Source organism: Zonotrichia albicollis, chromosome 31 (genome assembly GCF_047830755.1).
Source record: "Zonotrichia albicollis isolate bZonAlb1 chromosome 31, bZonAlb1.hap1, whole genome shotgun sequence".
NCBI classification, from domain to species: Eukaryota; Metazoa; Chordata; class Aves; order Passeriformes; family Passerellidae; genus Zonotrichia; species Zonotrichia albicollis.
This window is the reverse complement of record NC_133849.1, coordinates 5,285,267-5,303,504: the sequence shown is the minus strand read 5'-3', so window position 1 is coordinate 5,303,504 and position 18,238 is coordinate 5,285,267. Positions and strand designations below refer to the sequence as shown.

The following is an 18,238-nucleotide window of genomic DNA, read 5'->3' as shown; positions in this document are numbered from 1 at the left end:
AACCTCAGTTCTTCAAGTTCTTATAACTCTAATTATATTATTATTTTTATAACCATTTTATTACTATTAAATTTTAAAAATTTTAAAGACAAGTGATTGGCGTTTTTACACCAGCCAACATATTTTCTTATCCTCTTTACAGGCTGTTAACTGGGAGTGATGGATACATTTAGGATTCATGTTTGTGCATACTCTGATTAATACACTTACTTCTTCTGCTCTATACAAGGGACAGTAAAAACGAGTGTTTCCTCCACTTCCTTTGCAGTGAGTAGCAGCATTGCTACGGGTGGGAGTCTGGTATGGGCTGCCCTCCTCACCTCTCGATCCACAGGGGTTTTCTCCGTGCCCTGAGAGTTTTCTCGGAGGGAGTTCCCGATCCAGTCTTGCCTCCCACTTCTGGTTTTCCCTTTTTCTGGAGACATTCTGCCATGGCCCTCATCATACCAACTGCCTTCCCTCAGTTTGGTCTCAATTAGGGTTGCAAGGAGAGAGCTCTATGGAACAGTACTGGACACCAAGACGTTATTTTGGCTGTCAGTTCTTAGCTGAACAAAACTTGAACTTTATAACTATAGCTAATAAAAACTAGAGCAGGCTCCGGGTACTAAAGTGATTTCAGCATTTATTGTAAGAAAAAGAAAGGCCTGAGGCAAGAGGGCCAATGGGCCGAGAGGGAGCATTCCCGTTGAGGGTGCTGCAGACCCAGCACCAGGGCTGGGTCTGCTTCAGCAGCAATGGTCCCGATGTTCCAGATGGAGCAACATGGATTCAGTGGGTCAGATGCCCCTTTCTATGCTGTGTTTTTGTCCCTTTGGATTGGTTTCTTTTTGGATCCTTCATTTGCATGAAGGTTTAAGGCCCTTGATTGGCCCACTACAGTTCTGTCCACGCTGGCATGTTTCGCTTGGTGGGTGGTGAACTCTACTGAGGTGTGTTATGGTACGTTGAGTACCGTATTTCTCATAATAACCCCTTTTACAGTGTAATAACCAAACTAACAGTACATGCTTAATGATCTATCAAGTATTTTACAACAGTTTCTAACCTTTTTTTAAGTGTGCCCTGGCAATCCTGAACCTCATGTGCCCTGGGAACCATGAGCTTCGTGTGCCCCAGAAATCCTGAATGTTCTGTGCCCCAGGAATCCTGCACTTCATGTGTCCTGGGACTCCTGAATTTTGTGTGCCCTGGGAATCCTGAATTTCCTGTGCCCCAGGAATCCTGAACCACATGTACCCTGGGAATACTGAATTTGGTATGCCCCAGGAATTGATCTGTTTTTGTGCTCTTGGAATCCTGAACCTCCTGTGCTCTGGGAATACTGAACTTCATTTGCTCTGGGAATTCTGAACTTCGCATATCTCAGGAAAACTGACTTTTGTGTGCCCCAGGAATCCTGAATTTCATGTGCTGTGGGAATCCTGAACCTCCTGTGCCCTGAGACTCCTGAATTTTGTGGGGATTGGGACTCCTGAACTTCCTGTGCCCTGGGAATCCTGAACTTTGCCTCTCCCTGCCCTGCTTGGAGCCGGGCTGCCGCTGTCCCATCCTCACTGTCTTCTTCATTACTGCTCTGCATTTTCTCCACACCATAGCCACAGCCTGCTGCCTTGCTGGGCATGTCCCCACAGTTCCACCTCCTGTGAAACTTCTGATACATCTCAAACCTTCTGATACATCTCAAACATCTGACACATCTCGGTGTCATGGATTGCCAAGTAAATTGTATTCTATTTGCTATTGGGATGGCAGTTGTCTTCTGCTAATTGGGCAGTTTTCCTTATCACTTCCACAACCACTCCTCCCTCCAGGGAACATCTGCTGATAACAGGCTATTGAATGTCACTGCATGGCTGATAAGAACTACAGCATCCCACTGGGAGATGTGAGCCCAGAGGGAGGAGCCAAGCATTCCTAGCTGGATATAATCTGGAGATTCTGGAACACCAGCACGGCTTCTCCACTGGATTCCCAGAGGAACAGCAGCTGCCTCTTCATACACTGGATCTTCAGAGGAAGACTACACCTTTCTACAGGATCCCTGCTGCAACAGAACCACCTCTGACACTGCAGGAGGGCTGCAGCCACATTTCCAATGGGACTGCTACCCACACCCTGACCCACAGGGTGTCAGGTTGTGTTCTGACTCTGTCACTGTTATTTTAGTTTACTGCATTGTTTATTTTATCTTTTTATTTTCTTCCCTAGTAAAGAACTGTTATCCCTGCTCCCATATCTTTGCCTTAGAGCCCCTTAATTCCAAATTTATAGCAATTTGGAAAGGTGGGGAGGGTTTACATTCTCCATTTCAGGGGAGGTTCCTGCCTTCCTTAGCAGATTCCTGTCTTTCCAAACCAAGATAGATTCTGGCACCCAACATGCGGCTCAAGGGCACAGAAACAAAAAGGGGATAACAGTTCTTGAATAATCTAATTTTTGTGTGTGGCTATAGAAACCTTGTTAGGTGTCACCATGTGGTCCAGCTTACCCTGGTTTGGGTGGCACATGATCATGGCTACATTTCTCCCATTTGTAGCCTTATCTAAACATGGGTCCTGTAACCAGGGCTACTGCGGCTGTTGTACAGTTTCCTTTACAAGTTAATAAGGTGAGCCATTAATGGATTTTTAAATTCCTCTGGAAGGCAGGCACATGGATTCAGAGCTATCACACCCTATCTCTATGGTTTTGGGGTCACTTTAATAATGATACCCACTGTGAGGCAATTACACCAGGGGAAATTTTCTCCCAGCCCTTCATCCAGCTCTTCGGGTCTTCCCCACCAGCTTTTGAAGGGCTCAAACCCTCTCTAAATGCTAATGATATCATACAGTGGCTGGTGTTGCTGATATGCCTTTTTATTTAGCATTCAGAGATAAGGGAAGGCTGACTTGGATAAACACCCTGACACCTGTGGTAATCACATATCCTCTGAACAGAGAGACACAGCTCTCCCAGGATTTCCCAGGACAATAATTCAAACAATTACTATCTCTCTTTCTGTAACTGTTGTTTACAGATATGGTTCTCCAGAGTGTGCTATTCATAGTTCACCAATAGTGTGGGAGGTTTTTACTTTGAGACCAATCAGGTCTCACCTTAGTGAGTCACATTATAACAAGAGCTGCTATTTTCATTAAACTCTTTCTGCCTCCTGATCCACCTGAGGATTGGAGTCCTTCATTCTGTCCCTGACTCAACAGCATCATCCGGTGACTGCCGAGTGTACTGCAGCCTAGGCTGGAGGCACAGGGTCTGCTGGACTCCGACGTTTGGTGCAGCCAAGGTTGAAGAAACAGGACCTTAAGGGATCTGGCCGAGTTCACATCTGAGGCTGAACATGGGGGGAGATCTGGTGATCCCTCGTGGAATCGCAGGACAGCCGGGACACGTCCGAGGATGAGTGACCCAGCGACCCTTTGTGATTGGACACCGTTTGTCCTCTTGGGTGAGGTAATGCTGCCTTTGCCCCGTGCCTTTCTGAGGAGACTGGTCCCTTTCAAATCACGGGGTTGGGGGAAAACAACAGACCAAACAAACCTTCCCTGGGAGGCCGAGAACTGAGTAGGGGACAGCTTTTCCCAACACAACAGACTGTCTGTCTCTTGAAGTGGACGCCTGCTGAGGGACGGGTTTGCCTTAAAAATGGGGAACCAACCTTCTAGAGATCAACAACTCATTCTGACCATGTGGAGGAATGTCATACCTCCCATGGGAATTGCAGTCTCAGATGAAGCACTCTGATCTGCTGGGCTGGACCAGACATCAGAGATTCCTGGTGGAGTTGGGCACTGCACTGAGTCCAAGAACTTGGGAGGAATTGAGGGATTGCCTCTTAGACGAGGTTTGCAGAGGGGACACAGTCGTGTCCACACCAATTGTCACCTGGAGATGCATTTTTAAATCCCTTCGACGCAAGGGCCTGGGGAGCAGAACACTGACAAAGCCAACTTGTTTTTCACGTGTTGAGAAAACTATTATATGCATATTATATGGTTCTAGGGAGATATTTACGATATGTATTATGTTGTATTGATTAGCAGTATTAACATATTAATAGTATTGTAAATGTAGTTTTGCAGTTGAAATGTAACATAATGACTTTTAGTGATTGGAAAAAATAACATGAATATTGTAATTACAGTAATTATGATAGGCTATATGTAAAAGTAAAGGTATAGATTGGTTCTGCTGCATTAAGATGCACAGCAAAGAAAAGTATATGATGCATTGTAACCAAAATTAAAGGGTCTCCAGGCCTGCCTACAGCTGGAGCTGACAGCTGTAGGTGCAGCCTCTGTTGCCCTTGACCCTGAAATGCTGTAACATCTTGGATGGAATAAACTGCATTTTGAAGAGCCACACTGAGTCCCACATCCCTCATTCAGGCTCTTACAGTGGCGCCCAATGTGGGGAGCCATTACTAAGAGCATGAGTGAGGGATGCGGGTCTTCAGGCCTTTCTGCAGCTGGAGCTGACAGCTGCAGGCACAGGCTCTGTCACCCATGACTCTGGACTGCTGTAATGACTTGGATGTAATAAATTGCATTTTGAAGAGCTGCCTGGGGTCCCACATCCCTCATTTGGGCTCTTACAGCGCCTCATCCACATCTGAGACAGAAGGGTCCCCCTGGGAACTCCGAGAGCTACAAAACCCAGACCTCTGCCAAATTGCGTCAAACTTTTTCCACTGCACCTGCAGTGATCCCGTGTCTATCATGCAACCATCAAAAACTGCTTGTCCTCCCACGAGAGACCACGCCTCCCTAGAGAACGCCTCTGCAGGGTTGGAAAAAACCCCTTGCTCTCTGGAACACAGAAATAATCTTTCAAAATCACTCCAGGAAACGGAAACCCGTTTCCGTTCCAGGAGACCCTTCCAGAGGTCCAAAACCAGAGAATCCTCCTTGAAACCCACAGGATTTGCCATTATCTCAAGAGCTGCAGGCAAAGTGCCAAAGGGCTCACAGCCACCACGCCAAATCAAGGAAGGGGAGTAAAACGATATGACCTCACCCGTGGCTGTTCAACACACCAAGGCCACTAGATGTCGCTACAGGACAGGAAATAAAACAACATGGACAAGCAGCTTCCCCCGGAGCACTTTTAATTTCTGACTCCAACATTTATAAATTTCCAAAAGTCACAGTGCAAGTGCCACATCTCCAATGACACTGGAGAATCCAACAGTCCATCAAATTTCTCCTCCTCCATAAAAGGATGTAAAACAATAAGTTATTTACATAAAGTGTGTGAGAAAGTTCATTACAAGAATGTAAACATCAGAAGGCTTTAAAAAAAACATAAAAAACCAGGGCCACAGGGCATTGTATTTTCCTTATCTCCTGTTAATGGGCCCATCAATGTCTTGCCCCATGATTCAAAGATAACTCCCTCCAGGAGCCATTTCTGTTTGATGGGCAATCAAGGACCAATCATGACTCAGAATGATATCAGCCCATTGGGAGATGCTCCACCCAGTGGGGAGGAGCTCAGCATCCCCACCTGGATACAATCTGAGCTTTGGGACAGAACAGGCAGCCCTTACCCACTGGTTTCCAAAGGACAAGAGCTACCAGATCTTTTCTACAGGATCACCACTTCAACAAGACCATTGCATCTGGACTGCTGCCACCACCCTAACTAGTAGGGTATCAGGTTTTGTTCTGACTCTGTCAGTGGTTTTATTTTGTATTGCATGTCTTTTGAGTTTTTTTCCCTTTCTGTAATAACTTGTATTTCTGACTTGGAGTCTCTCACTGGTTTTGCTTTCAAACCAGAACAATTGGCCACTTGCGATGGTTATTTGGCTTGATTGACCAATTGGATCCACGTGTGTGTTGTGACTGTCTGGCAAGGGCCAGGGGTTTTCCTTAGTAGTAAAGTATGGTATAACAAAGCAATTGATCAGCCTGCTGCAATCATGGAGTCAATGCTCATTATTCCCTGCTGGGGACCGTTGCTACAATAGGGGCTGATGATTTTTCTTTCAGCACTGGACAGTCCTTTTTCCAATGCCCCCATTTCTTACAGGATGCACTCTGAGCCTTCTCCAGAGGGGAAGCTTTCTTGGGTGACTTTTCCTGAGTTGCCTTCTTGCTAGGTTGGGATTAACTCTTTCAGTTGGGCCTCTGTCTCAAAACACCTTCCAGGCAACCTCCTGTTTATTTTTGTCTTGAACTCCCTTAATCTTTTCTTGTTATATCATTTGAAGCCTGACCCACACAAAACAAAACCAGGTGTGTGTGGAGGCCCTAGAGGGACTTCTCCTAAGTTACACTCCATTGGCTCCTTTCCCTGTTCCTATGCTTGAACATAGGTGCTCCTGAGGCTCTTCTTCCCTTTTCCCTGATTGGGCCTTACCTTGATACTGCCTGGAGACCGAGGTCAGCTGGGAGGCCCCTGGGAGAGAGAGCTGGACCTTGGGGGAGAGTGTGTGTCTGAGAGGAGAACATCTTACCGCGCGGCTGAATTAAACATCTGTGGACATTATGCAAAAGACTTTTTTGCTTCTTTACCTTGGACTTTACTAACAATTCAAGCTGCAACAAATGGCACCCAACATGGGGTGTCCAGATTAGTCTGAGACCTCTTCTCCTGGAAAACATCCTCACTAGACCACCCCGAGAATTTTCTTACCCCAGTGTGGTGAATTTGAAATTTTATTTCCTTCCTCTTTGTGTTGGGTGTTGGGAAGAGACTGGGCTAAGATGGAGACAACACTCACCCACGCACAAAAAGAAGTTTACCTCTACCTTAAAGAGTGTTTTCCTCATGAAAATTTTTGCTTTTCAGAGGAGGAGTTGAAGTATTTTGTACAGTTGTTATTTAAGCATTTTCCTTTTATTTCAGGGAACTTAGCCCTAACCGATGATTTTTAGAAGTTCTTTGTGAAAGGTCAAGAGCTAACACAGAATTGCGTTCTTTATTTGGTATGCTGATAAAATGCACTGTGAGTCTTGGGGATGAACACCAGCTGAAAACCCCTCATCTGTGTTCCCCTCTTCATGCCCCTGCACCCCCTCCCCTGTTGTGGGGAGGGACTCCCCCGGGTTCTCCCGTCCGTAGTCCTGCTGCCCAAGATGGTGGAGAACACATGGCAGGGGCCGCCAGGTCTCCCTTTCCACCCTCAGGTCCCCATGCCTCCTCTGCAAGATGTGGCGGGGGTGGCAAGAGCCGTAGCCCCTCACACAGGGCTGCCTCCACTCTGTGCCCCGCTGCGGCTCTCCCCTCCATGCAAAGCCCGCGGCCGCCCCGCCAGCGCTCAGCAAGGCCAGAGCGAGCCGGCCGATGCTCGCTGTCCAGTGCTCCTTCAGGCAGAGGGTGGGCGAGACCAGCGGGCCCAGGGCACGGCTGTTGCGGGGCAGGCAGACAGCCCCGCCAGGGGATGGCTCAGAAGCGCAGTCCTGGCAGTGAAACCGCCGCTCCCGCCCACCGTCACTGCTCTGAGACCCCCACACTGGCCGCGCCCGCAGAAACCTGCTGAGACAGACCCTCGGGAGGGGGCCAATCCTGCGTGCGGCCGCCAGTGCCGGGAGCAGAATGCACTTCGCTCAGCAGCACACCAGCACCAGCAACGCATTCGGAAACACCAACACAAACCCACTGGCAAAGGTAGAAAGGTCCTTGCCATGAACGTTTTGGGGACAGTAGAATGGTTCAATATAAAAAACAAATATGGTTTCATAACCCGGAATGATAACAAAGATGAAGTGTTTGTTCATCAGACTGCTATAAAAAGGAAGAAACATGGGAAATACCTCCACAGTCTAAGACATGGAGAAATTGTGGAATTCAATATAACACAAGGAAGAAAAGGCCCCCGAGCAGCTGATGTGACAGGACCTGGTGGAGTTCTAGTGCAAGGTAGTAAACATGCACCAGACTACATCAAAACACACAGAGAAAATAGCCCTGCCATCTTTCCTGATACACCCAGAACATTTCAGATCACTGCTCTGTCTCACCCAACACCCATCTATCCTAAGTCTCAACCTGATCCTGAAGCTAACACTGGAAAGCTGATCAGGAAAGGCACACAGATATCGGGGTAGTCAATGTACATCCCATCTCCAGCTCCCCTCATCACTTTGCCAGTCCACAGTGAACACTCATCCTTCGGAGTTGTTCAGCCATATCAACAGCAGGTGTTGGGGGAAGATGACCTACCAGCAAGCGAAAATGAAAAGCCTTCCAGTCAGATAAGTGCCATTTTTTCTAATACCCTTCCCCAATTCCTGTGGCCTTCCCGCCCCCCTCCCACCTTCCCCTTTTCCTTTCCATTGTCCTATTAGCCCTCCATGTGAGGGCCGTGAGATGAATGTGATCATGAGATAACCACAACCATGACCCAACCACAGCTGAGAGATGACCATGACAAGATTGTGGCAAATGAGTTGAACATGACATGATCATAAAATGACTGTGACCATTACAATGACCATGGGATGATGGTTACAATGAGAAAACCATGACTGTGAGATGACCATGAGCATGTGATAATTGTCACCGAGACATGACCATGAGATGACCACAACACACCATGGCCATGCGTGATCATGATCGTGAGATGACTGTGAGCTAAGATAACCATGAGCTTAAGATTATGGTCATCAGGAAATGACCATCACCCTGAGATGGCCATGAGATGACCGTGAGCATGACACAACGATGATCGTGAGATGACTATTACAGTCAGATTACTATGAATGTGACCATGACAGGACCATGACCATGAGATGACCACGAGCATGAGATGATTGTGACCACGACATGACCACAATACAACCATGGCCATGTGGTGACCAAGACCATAGGAATGATGACTTACATTGTAGCTTTCATATTTTCAATATTCTGTACTGTGCTAGTATATAACTCTGAAATTCATATCAAGTGTTAGCAAGTTCTCTTGTGAGTGACAGCAGGGCTGGGGGGACACAGAACCCCCCAAAAATCAGCGAAGTGGGGACGGAGTGGGGGCTCCCAGCCAGGCCCGAACCCACGGGGAGGGGCTGCAGCCGCCGCTGGCTCAGGAGCTCTGTGGGCAGAGAAAAGGGGGTGACACCGGGCTGGGGGCCCCGGCGGGAGCGCACACGCTCTGCCACGCACACACCCCCAGCACCCGCCCTGACCTTCTTGCGCAGGGAGAAGCCGAGCCCCAGCACCAGGAAGACGAAGCCCAAGATGAAGCCCCCGAAGCATCTTGCTGCAGGCGGCGTCCAGATGTAGCAGATAGGGCCAGGCGTTCGGAAGATCTCGTGATGCTACGGGAAGACAGGGCCCCTGTTCCCTTAGATAAGAAAATTAACATAGGAATGCAGCCCCCTAAACCAGATGCCAGTAATTTTCCATTTGCCCAGTAACTTTCCATCCCTTACTAACCATAGATGGTAAAGACAGACCCCCTTTTGACGTAGAAGCCCCTTAGACTATAAAACCCCACGAGAAGATATAATAAAGGCCTTTGATCGTCCACCACGTTGGTGTTAGTGTGTTTCTTAGGCCTGAGCGGCCCTGGAGAATGGGCCGCCGTGCTGTCTCTTGAAACCAGGTCACCAGCCTTGTATCAGAAGGCAACATCCGGCCGCATCTCTGGGGGGTCCGCAGGGCTCAGCACCCCCAAAACCTCTCACCGACACCCAGAGCCCCTCCCAGCGCCTTCCCTGTGGTCTCCAGCCCAGCCAGGACCCCCTGAAGCCTCCCCCTGATCCATTTTTGGCCTGCCCAGGAGCCACCAAAGCCCCTCCCGTCCCTCTCAGCATCCCACAGCCCCCTCCCAGTGTCCCCCAGCGCTCCAGGACCCCCAAAGCCTCTCGCAGTCCCTTGGCAGCCCCAGCAGGACTCAGCCAGAGCCCTCCCAGGCTGTGCCCAGCACAACCGAGCTCATGGCGAGCCCCGCTTTGCCATCGCCGATCTCCTTCCAGCCCCTCCGGGCTCACTGCGATCCCTCCCAGTCACACCCAGCACCCCCAAACTCCCTCCCAGTCACACCCTGCACCCCCAAAGTCCCTCCCAGTCATAACCAGCACCTCCAAACTCCCTCTCAGTGACCATCAGGACCCCCCCAAACCCATCCCACCCTCCCCTGTATCCCCCAGACCCCTGCCCAGCCCCCAGCTCCCGTCCGGCTCTCTCCAGCTCCCTCCCAGTGGCTCCCAGCACAGCCCAGTGGCTCTGCCAGCGCCCCCAGGGGCTCCCCCGTACCCCAGTGCCGCCTCAGGGGCTGCTCGAGGCTGACGTGCTCCACCTGGCAGCTGTAGCTGAGCCCGCGCCGGGGGGCGGTTTCCAGCAGCACCAGCAGCTGGTAGGTCCAGTCCCCGTTGGGGAGCACGTCGGTGGCCACCACATGCTCCGAGAGCTCCTGCTGGCCCTGGAACCACCTCACCTGCATGGCAGCAGGGTAGAAATCCATCACGGAGCAGAGCAGGCGGCCGGGGCCGGGCTGGGAGCTCGACGGGGTCACCAGTGAGATGGACACGCTGGGGGGCACTGGGAGAGAGGGTGGAGGTCTGGGAGTGAAGTGGGAATGAACGGGGAAAAGAATGCAAATGGTCTGGGAGGCACTGGGGAGGAATTGGAGACGGGTTGGGAGGGACACTGGTGGCGCTGCGAGGAACTGGGAATGAAGTGCTCGGCACCGCGAGGCCGAGTCCAGCGCGGGGCGCTCTGCCCTGCGGGTCTGCCTGGCAACCGATGACTCATCAAGGAGTCGCGTTCTGACTGGATGAGAAGCGTCAGCTTTACGCGTGGCTGAAATGGACGCGCAGGGGGCACTGAGAGGGACTGGGATGGACTGGAGGAGCCATGGTGGTCAGTGGCAGGGACAGGAGGCTCGGAGGTGTTCACAAGGAGGGCTGAGGGCTCTGAGCTGATTCCCAGGTAGGTTTTGAGGGACTCCAGGGATTTGGCCGGGCAGGGCCCGAGGGGACACGCTCTGCCCTGCGCTCACCTCGGCGCTCGGCGCTGAACGGGCGAACCCCCTCGTAGTTGTACGGACAGACCATGTCCACCACAGACCGTGCGTACGCCAGTGTGGCCGGGTTGCTGTTCCAGTCACTGGCCCACCCCTCTCCATAGGGGGTGAACCCCACGTAGTGCCCCACGTCCCTGTCGAACATCACGAACTGCTCCCGATTGTAGATGTACCTCTGCACGAACCTCATCTTCTGCGTGCCGTTAATGAAGTGACACTCTGACACTGCCCAGAACTGGAACACCCCTGTGAGAGCAGGACACAGCTCAGGGGGTGCCCACCCAGCACCTCCCAGCAGCATCCCCAGAGCTCCGGAAGCCACATCGGATCCCCACTCCGCACCCCCTGTGCCCCACGGCCGCCATGGGACGCTCCTGCCCGCGCTGCCGCTTCCTCTTTGCCACCCGTCCCCCATTTCCCCTTCCACATCCTCTCCCCTCCCACCTCCGGCCGCTCCCCAAATCACTTTTGGGGTCCCATTTCCCCATTTTCCCAAAAATGCCCCAACCCCCAGCATTCTTCCGCTCAATTTTGGGGTCCCGCCTCCATTTTCCCGCTTCCCCCCCGTCCCAGCGCCTCCCGCCCCCCGCTCACCCGAGAGCTCCGTGCCCGCAGCCGGGGCGGCTCCCAGCACCACCAGTGCCACCAGCAGGGCCCCAGCTGCCGCCCCTCGCCCCATGGCCGGGGCCGGGCAGGGAGCAGCAGCCCCAAAGCAGCCGCGCTGCGCTGGGAGCGCCAGTCCGGAGCAGGGCGGGCTCGGCAGCGCCGCGCGCTCTCATTGGCTGCCGCCGCTTCTGGGCAGCGATCGGCCACGGGCTCTGCCCAACAACCGATGAGGCAATCCAACTCTCCGAGCTCTCAATGGCTGTACAGCCTCCTGCCTGCGCTCCCATTGGCTGAGGCCTTTCCGGGACGCTGCAGCCCCGGGCTGGGGGTTTTTTGGGAAGGGGGAACCTTGGGGCGCTGGGCAGGTGGGGGCTCGGATGAGCTCAGCAATGCGTGCCCAGGTGCGCGGCATCTCAGGGCTGCCCGTGGCGAGCGGTGACGCTGGCCCGATGCCAGGCACCCCCAGAGCCCCTCTGTCCCTGCCCCCCGCAGCCGCACAGGGACAGAAAATGGAACCGAGGATTCCTGCGTGGGGACAAGGACCGGGAGAGATCCCTCAGCAAATCCAGCACGGACACAACAGACCCGGTCTGGGCACACGGAGGGAATTTATTACCAACCAAATCATAGCAGCACAAGGAGAAGGGAAGGAAATCTCCCAACACCTTCCTCCTGCCCAACACGGATCAGCCAGAACAGGGGTCACCAGGGCTCTGCCCAACGGAGGTCACTGGGGATCATCCAGCGCGGATCCTCCCATGGGGGATGGAGCTGGAGCAGCGCACGAAGCTCTTCCCACACTCGGGACACTTGCAGGGCCTCTCCCTGATGTGGAAGTGCTGGTGAGTGATGATCTCTGAATCCCACCTGAAGCTCTTCAGACATTCCAAGCACTCCTAGGGCCATTCCCCAGTGTGGATCTTGTGGTACTTGCTGAGGTTGGAGGTCCCACTGAAGCTCTTCCCACATTCCCCACACTCCCAGGGCCTCTCCCCAGTGTGGATGTTCAAGTGTTCCATCAGGGTGGAGCTGGAGCTGAAACCCTTCCCACATTCCAAGCACTCGTGGGGCTTCTCCCTGCCATGGGGCTTCTCCACCAGCTCTGAGCTCTGGCTGCATCTCTGGCCGCCTTCCTGGCTCAGGGGAGCTCTTTCATCCTCTCAGCTCCCTGGGCTGAGTTTGCGGCCCCTCCTTGTGAGGGATCTCTGGGGCTTTTCCTCCTCCTCCATCCGGCCACAGCTTGGGAATGACAAACCCTGGTTTGGGGGAAACCAAGCTGGGAGCGCCCTGGAGTAGCGGCTCCTCCTGGCCAGGTCCATCTCTAGAACTCAGCAGGAGTCTTGTGTCCATGAAAATCTCCACATATCAAGATTCAGCCCGAAAAAACTCTCCCAGGACTTCCCTATTGCTGATCTCTCCACTTTTGGGGTTCCAGACGTTTCCTTTCCTTGGGATCATGGGGGTCCAATGGTTCCAGGGGTTCTCCATTCTCTGGCGTCCTGCTTAGGGATGACCCAGGGACTTTTGGGGGTCCATTGGGTCCCTTCTCCCCTGATGCTCTACTTTGAGGTCTCAGGGATCCCAGGGTTCCCTCCTCTCCAGGCTCCCCCCCGTTTCCAGTCTGCCGGGGTCCCCCAGCTCTGGGATTGCCCCTCTCTGCTCTCCCCACTCTGGAGGTCCCAGGGGTTCCCCTCCTCTGCTCTTCCGGGGATCCCCAGGACCAAAGTCCTCCCCTGCCCATACTGGGAAATGGCCACGTGGGCCCCCAAAGATCCCCTAAGGGGTTCAGCTTTGGGCTCCTGCAAGATCCAAACCTACACACACAGAGGAAAAAACCTCCCAGAGACACCAGATGATATTTGGGGTCAATTCCACAATCTGTGAGCTCCAAACACACCCCAATAAAAAACCCTCTCAGGGACCCCCAATGGATTTGGGACGAGCTCCCCCTCCCTGCTCACCTGCAGGCCGAGCTGGGGGCAATGGTCCCGCGGCTGCGGCCACAGGGGGCACTGGAACCTCCTCCTCCTCCTCCTCCTCCTCCTCCTCCTCCTCCTCCTCCTCCTCCTCCTCCTCCTTTCCCTCTCTCCCTCCTCCTCCTCCTCCTCCTCCTCCTCCTCCTTCCTAATCCCGCCTCCTCCCCAGTTCCTGCCTTTTGTGTATTTAGAGTGGAGAATCTTGCTTGCATTTAAGGACTAGAACAAAGATCCCAGATGGAACAAGGCTTGCTGCTTTTAGCCAGAAGCATCAGTGACTAAAGGTCACGTTTCCTTTGGTTTGGTGCCGTCCTTGTTCCTCCTCAGTGTTCAGGCTGGGCTGTGGGGTGTCCTCGTTTGCTGCATTTTCCGAGTTCCTCTTGCACCTGTAATAAGTAACAATATATTTGTTCATTAATAGCTAGATAATTTAAATTATAAAACAATAGCTAAATAGCTCTTGTTTAAGCAAGATACCTATGCAGCCGTATGAGAAAAAAGCTTTTAAAGAATTGCTTGACTTACAAACCCCCGCCTCCTCTGGTAACCAGATACAGCTACATCTGGTAACAATTACTAACCTTGCTAGAATTGCTTGCTTGCAAAATTCCATCCCATAGATATAGGAGACTTTCTGAAACACATATGGTAACAATTATTAACCTTGCAAAAATGCTGAGCTTGTGAAAATTAGACTTATAGATATGCCTTATAAGGAAAGCGGCCAAAGAGGAAGACTTGGGGCCTTCATCCCACGACCACCAGAAGGCAGAAAAAAGACCCCTAGCAACCGGAGGAGCAAGCGCAGAAAACAGACCACGTCATCCAGGAATGCAGAGAAAAAGGACAATAAAAAGCGAACTTTAAAGGCAGGAGGTGTGCGCCTAAGAGGAGCGAGGTCTCCTGGCCGCCCAGCGCTGAATCTTGCTTATTCTTGCTTGCATAATAATAAAGATAATTGTACAGTTCTTAAATTTGGTCGATTCGTTTATCTCAATTTGGTGCTGTGACTCGGATCCTGAGACAGGGTTGGTTTGAGAATTCGGCGGGGGCGCCCCCACCCCTTTGGTGGCCCTGATCTTCTCAACCGACCCCCCCCCTGGACCGACGAACCTAAATTCGAGAATAAGCAAGGAAACACCGGTAACCCTGTAAACTTTGTGCACAAAGATCCGAGCGAAGACACAGGACGCGTGAGTATACGGGTGAACCACTGGGTTGGGGTTGGAATCCCAGGGCACAGTGAATGAGACGTCCAACTGCGGACGACATGAGAGGGACCCTCCAGCAGTGCGTTTCTCATAGCCCACGAGGGAGCGAGCCACGACCGAGGGGTGTGTGTGTGCGTGGAGGTGCCTTGGAAGATGGGGCAGAAGGAAAGCAAGCCTTCTGACCCCATGGGGGAGGGCCCCCGGTTACCCCCAATACCTAAGGATAGTCCGTTAGGATTAATGATTAAGTATTGGGAAGATTTTCCCTCCAGAAGAGGAAAGGATAAAGCAAAAATGATAAATTATTGCATGGTAGTATGGGGGGGGTAAGAAACTGGATTCAGGAAATATATACTGGCCCGTTTTTGGATCCTCTGAGGACTGGGTCTGCCAAGCCTTGAATATCTATGTGAATTCCAAAGAGCCAGAAAACCTGGAGGAGAGTGCTTCTGCTAAATTGTGGTTGGTAGGAAGTAATGAGCAAATAACTAGATTGCTCCCCCTTAAGGGAAGCCAAGGGGAAGAAGATAGAAAGAAAATGTCCCGAGTGGAGGAAGAGATTTCTATTTATCCCCCCCCCCCGTATATACCATCACCAGCCCCAGCCCCCCCGTATCCCTTCCAAACATTCCTCCGGCATCAGCCTCTGACAAACAGCAGGTCACAGACTCCCCGGATTACAGGAGGCGTACTCAGAGCCAAATGAAAACAGTAATTGAGGAAGGAGAGAACAGTGGGTTGTTCCCTCTTAGGGAAATTGCATTAGGAGGACCTCAAGCTGGGATGGGGTTTATCACTGTCCCCTTAAACTCAGGAGATGTCCGTGAGTTTAAGAAAGAGATGGGAAAATTATTAGAAGACCCTATAGGAGTAGCAGAAAGGGTGGATCAGTTCCTGGGACCAAATGTGCGGCTGATGTCAAATGGCCCTTGCAAAGTCCTTGGAATAATCAGGACCCCAACCATCGTGGTCATATGCAGGACTTAAGAACTATTATAATCCAGGGCATACGAGAGGTTAATAATTGTTACCATATGTGTTTCAGAAAGTCTCCTACATCTATAAGATCGAATTTTTGCAGAGCAAGCAATTCTACAAGGTTAGTAATTATTTCCAGATGTGGCTGTATCCAGTTACCAAGGGGGGGGTTGTAACTTAAACACTACTTATACGTTTCCCATACAGCCCTATAGATATTCTACAAAAGCTATTTTAGCTATTGTTTTTTTAATTTAAATCATCATCTAGCTATTAATGAACAAATATATTGTTACTTATTACAATCCCCCATTTCTCTTTTTACCAATTTTGTTCATTAAACCTTTTTAGCTCCTTCCTAGCAAGCGCTAAATGGTCTATTTCATCAGTTAAGCTCTGTGCATTAATTATACCTGCTAATTTCTTTAGTCTTTTCATCATATTCCAATTCACAACAAATTGAACTGCTGACAAAATAAATCCTAGTACAATCAGAATTAAAAGAACCACAATGGGATGGCACATACTGTTTAAGATACCTGTGGCAGTAGGTGACCATCCGAACAGGGTGTCCCACCACCTATAATTACTATCTTGCTTCACTCTTTCTACTACCTGGTGTATTTTCTCTACATCATGTTGAACAGTTACTAGGGTCTTCTGTCTGCTTTTCCTGATTTTCTCAAGAATTTTGATCAGATCCTGGTGAAACAATAGTTGTCTCACTAGGGTGAAGTTCATCCCAATCGGGGTGGGCATTAGCTTGTGAATCAGCGTGTAGTTGGATTGTAATAGTTGGTGAGAGGTAACTGTAGCTTCATAAGTGGTGTCACACACTGTAATCTTGGTGAAGTTACAAGCACAGAAGTTTGAGTGATTCTTTGTATCCACCATAACATTATCTGCTAGCACAAAATCACAGAGAGTTCTGAAACACGTGCACCCATTGCCTATGCATATAAGAACTGTTTTAGAAACTTCGTTAGGGCGAATCTCAAAATGGCAAATGTTTTGCTCTGTGTCCAAACAGATATCTTGAGCTATAATTACAGCGCCCTCGCAGATAAATCCCAACTGTTCTCGGACAATACAAGATTCCAAGTCAACAGTTTGCCATTTGTCACCAAGCTGACGGGCCCATCCTCTATGTTCTGTAGGATAGAGGACAGCTCTGTCATGGTTTATTCCTAATGCAATGACAGGAAAAACTAGATGTACAGAGGCATTTTGTATGGTCAAGACAAAGGCAGTGACTGTATTAGAAATAGGGTTATAAGTAAAATTCACCAGTTTCCACCAGGATTGGAATTCCCTTTCAAACTCAGTGGCATTGTCCCAAATTATTTTCCGAATTTCTGTGGGGCAAGTGCCTTCCTCGCCCTCTCTTATAATTGCAGCAGAGACTGACTGCATCCATAATTGTGCCTGGATACAGCTGAGGGCTAAGGAGACATTATTTTGTGTGGCACCAAGTGCATCAATTACCAATTTGTGATCGTTCACATTTACTCTTTCCCAATTTGGCAAAATGTTTGACAACGTCCACTGGTGTGTCCCCAAAGCCAGTAGAGATGACCTCAGTGGGTGCTGTAATTTGGACAGATCTCTGGCCGTAGCAGCCAGTTTGTTCATTAGTACCTCTGAATCGATGCTATTCAAAATTCCCAGTCCTGTGCCTAGAACACCAGTCACATCTCTAAGTTTCCTTGTTTTAAAAGAGCTGCGTTTCCTGAGCCAAGTAGTCCAGCCTTCAAAGGATGTTTGCAAAAACGGAGAACAAGCTGGCTGGATTTCTGAAACACTGGTCTGCATTAGCAGTTCGACCTGTTTTAGAGACCATGCTGGATGCTGAATAATATTTGTTGTTGACCAGTTTTTCTGATTATATAAGGTCCTATTTTGAAAATTTTTGGTGTGAGTGTGACCGGTGGTGAAGGTGAAACGGTGATAATGTGAGGTTTAGTAGTGATAGATTGTGTTTTAATATTTATTGTGAATTTAAAGGAAAGGCCCTGTGTATCTTTTGTCCAGAGACAGACTACCTCTGCCATGTGAGTTAATGTGAAGTTTTGCCAGCAGTCTCGTGCTGGGTATTCACAATTTATTTGTTTATCCTCCTGACCCATGGAAACACTGATTGAGATTGTGTTAGTATAGTCTATAGTCCATTAACCATTCAACATCCAATGTTAATTTGTTCTCCCACTACTCCTTGAAGCTCCCAAGTTTTCTGCCTCTTCCATTCGTGTTTGGCATACGGCAGACCGTCATGCAGAACTAAAGTTAGTAAACTCAGACCTGTGGTATTTCCCATAGATCCGGTAAATTGCAAAAAGGCCTGAGACCAGTCAGTGATCAGGGTCCGTTTGACTAGGATCTTGTTCCCTTTGTAAGGCTGATGGGGGATTCCCCAGGCAATTGGGAAGCTCAGGATTATAATGATAGAAATAGCTCGCCAAGCAGGGCAGGGTCCTAGCAACAAATTTTGT

The 18,238-nt window shown here is 50.3% G+C and overlaps 2 protein-coding genes across 2 annotated transcripts in view; one reads left to right on the top strand and one right to left on the bottom strand.

Moving 5' to 3' along the window:
- Nucleotides 1-9,473, top strand: part of LOC102061417 (uncharacterized) — a 236,416-nt gene extending 226,943 nt beyond the window's left edge. The window contains exon 2 of the mRNA XM_074529941.1: nt 1,060-9,473. Within this exon, the coding sequence (XP_074386042.1) occupies nt 7,011-8,057 (1,047 nt within the window). The 5' untranslated portion in view covers nt 1,060-7,010 and the 3' untranslated portion in view covers nt 8,058-9,473. The remainder of the gene's footprint in view (nt 1-1,059) is intronic.
- Nucleotides 8,115-11,814, bottom strand: LOC141725783 (class II histocompatibility antigen, B-L beta chain-like). The gene is made up of 5 exons (XM_074529811.1): nt 11,573-11,814; nt 10,955-11,224; nt 10,210-10,494; nt 9,138-9,211; nt 8,115-8,168 (listed from the first exon to the last, which is right to left on the bottom strand). The coding sequence occupies exons 1-5, from the start codon at nt 11,655-11,657 to the stop codon at nt 8,115-8,117; spliced, it is 768 nt and encodes a 255-aa protein (XP_074385912.1). The 5' UTR covers nt 11,658-11,814.
- Between the last annotated feature and the right edge of the window lie 6,424 nt (nt 11,815-18,238).

Bases quoted from the DNA above. Each gene is read 5' to 3' on its own strand.
- LOC141725783 (XM_074529811.1), bottom strand. From the start codon at position 11,657: ATGGGGCGAGGGGCGGCAGCTGGGGCCCTGCTGGTGGCACTGGTGGTG. The intron at 9,212-10,209 runs GTACGGGGGAGC...CGCCGCCTGCAG, and splicing joins GCCCCTGAGGCGGCACTGGG to CAAGATGCTTCGGGGGCTTC. The intron at 8,169-9,137 runs GTCAGGGCGGGT...GCTTGCTGGTAG, and splicing joins GCTTCTCCCTGCGCAAGAAG to GTCATCTTCCCCCAACACCT.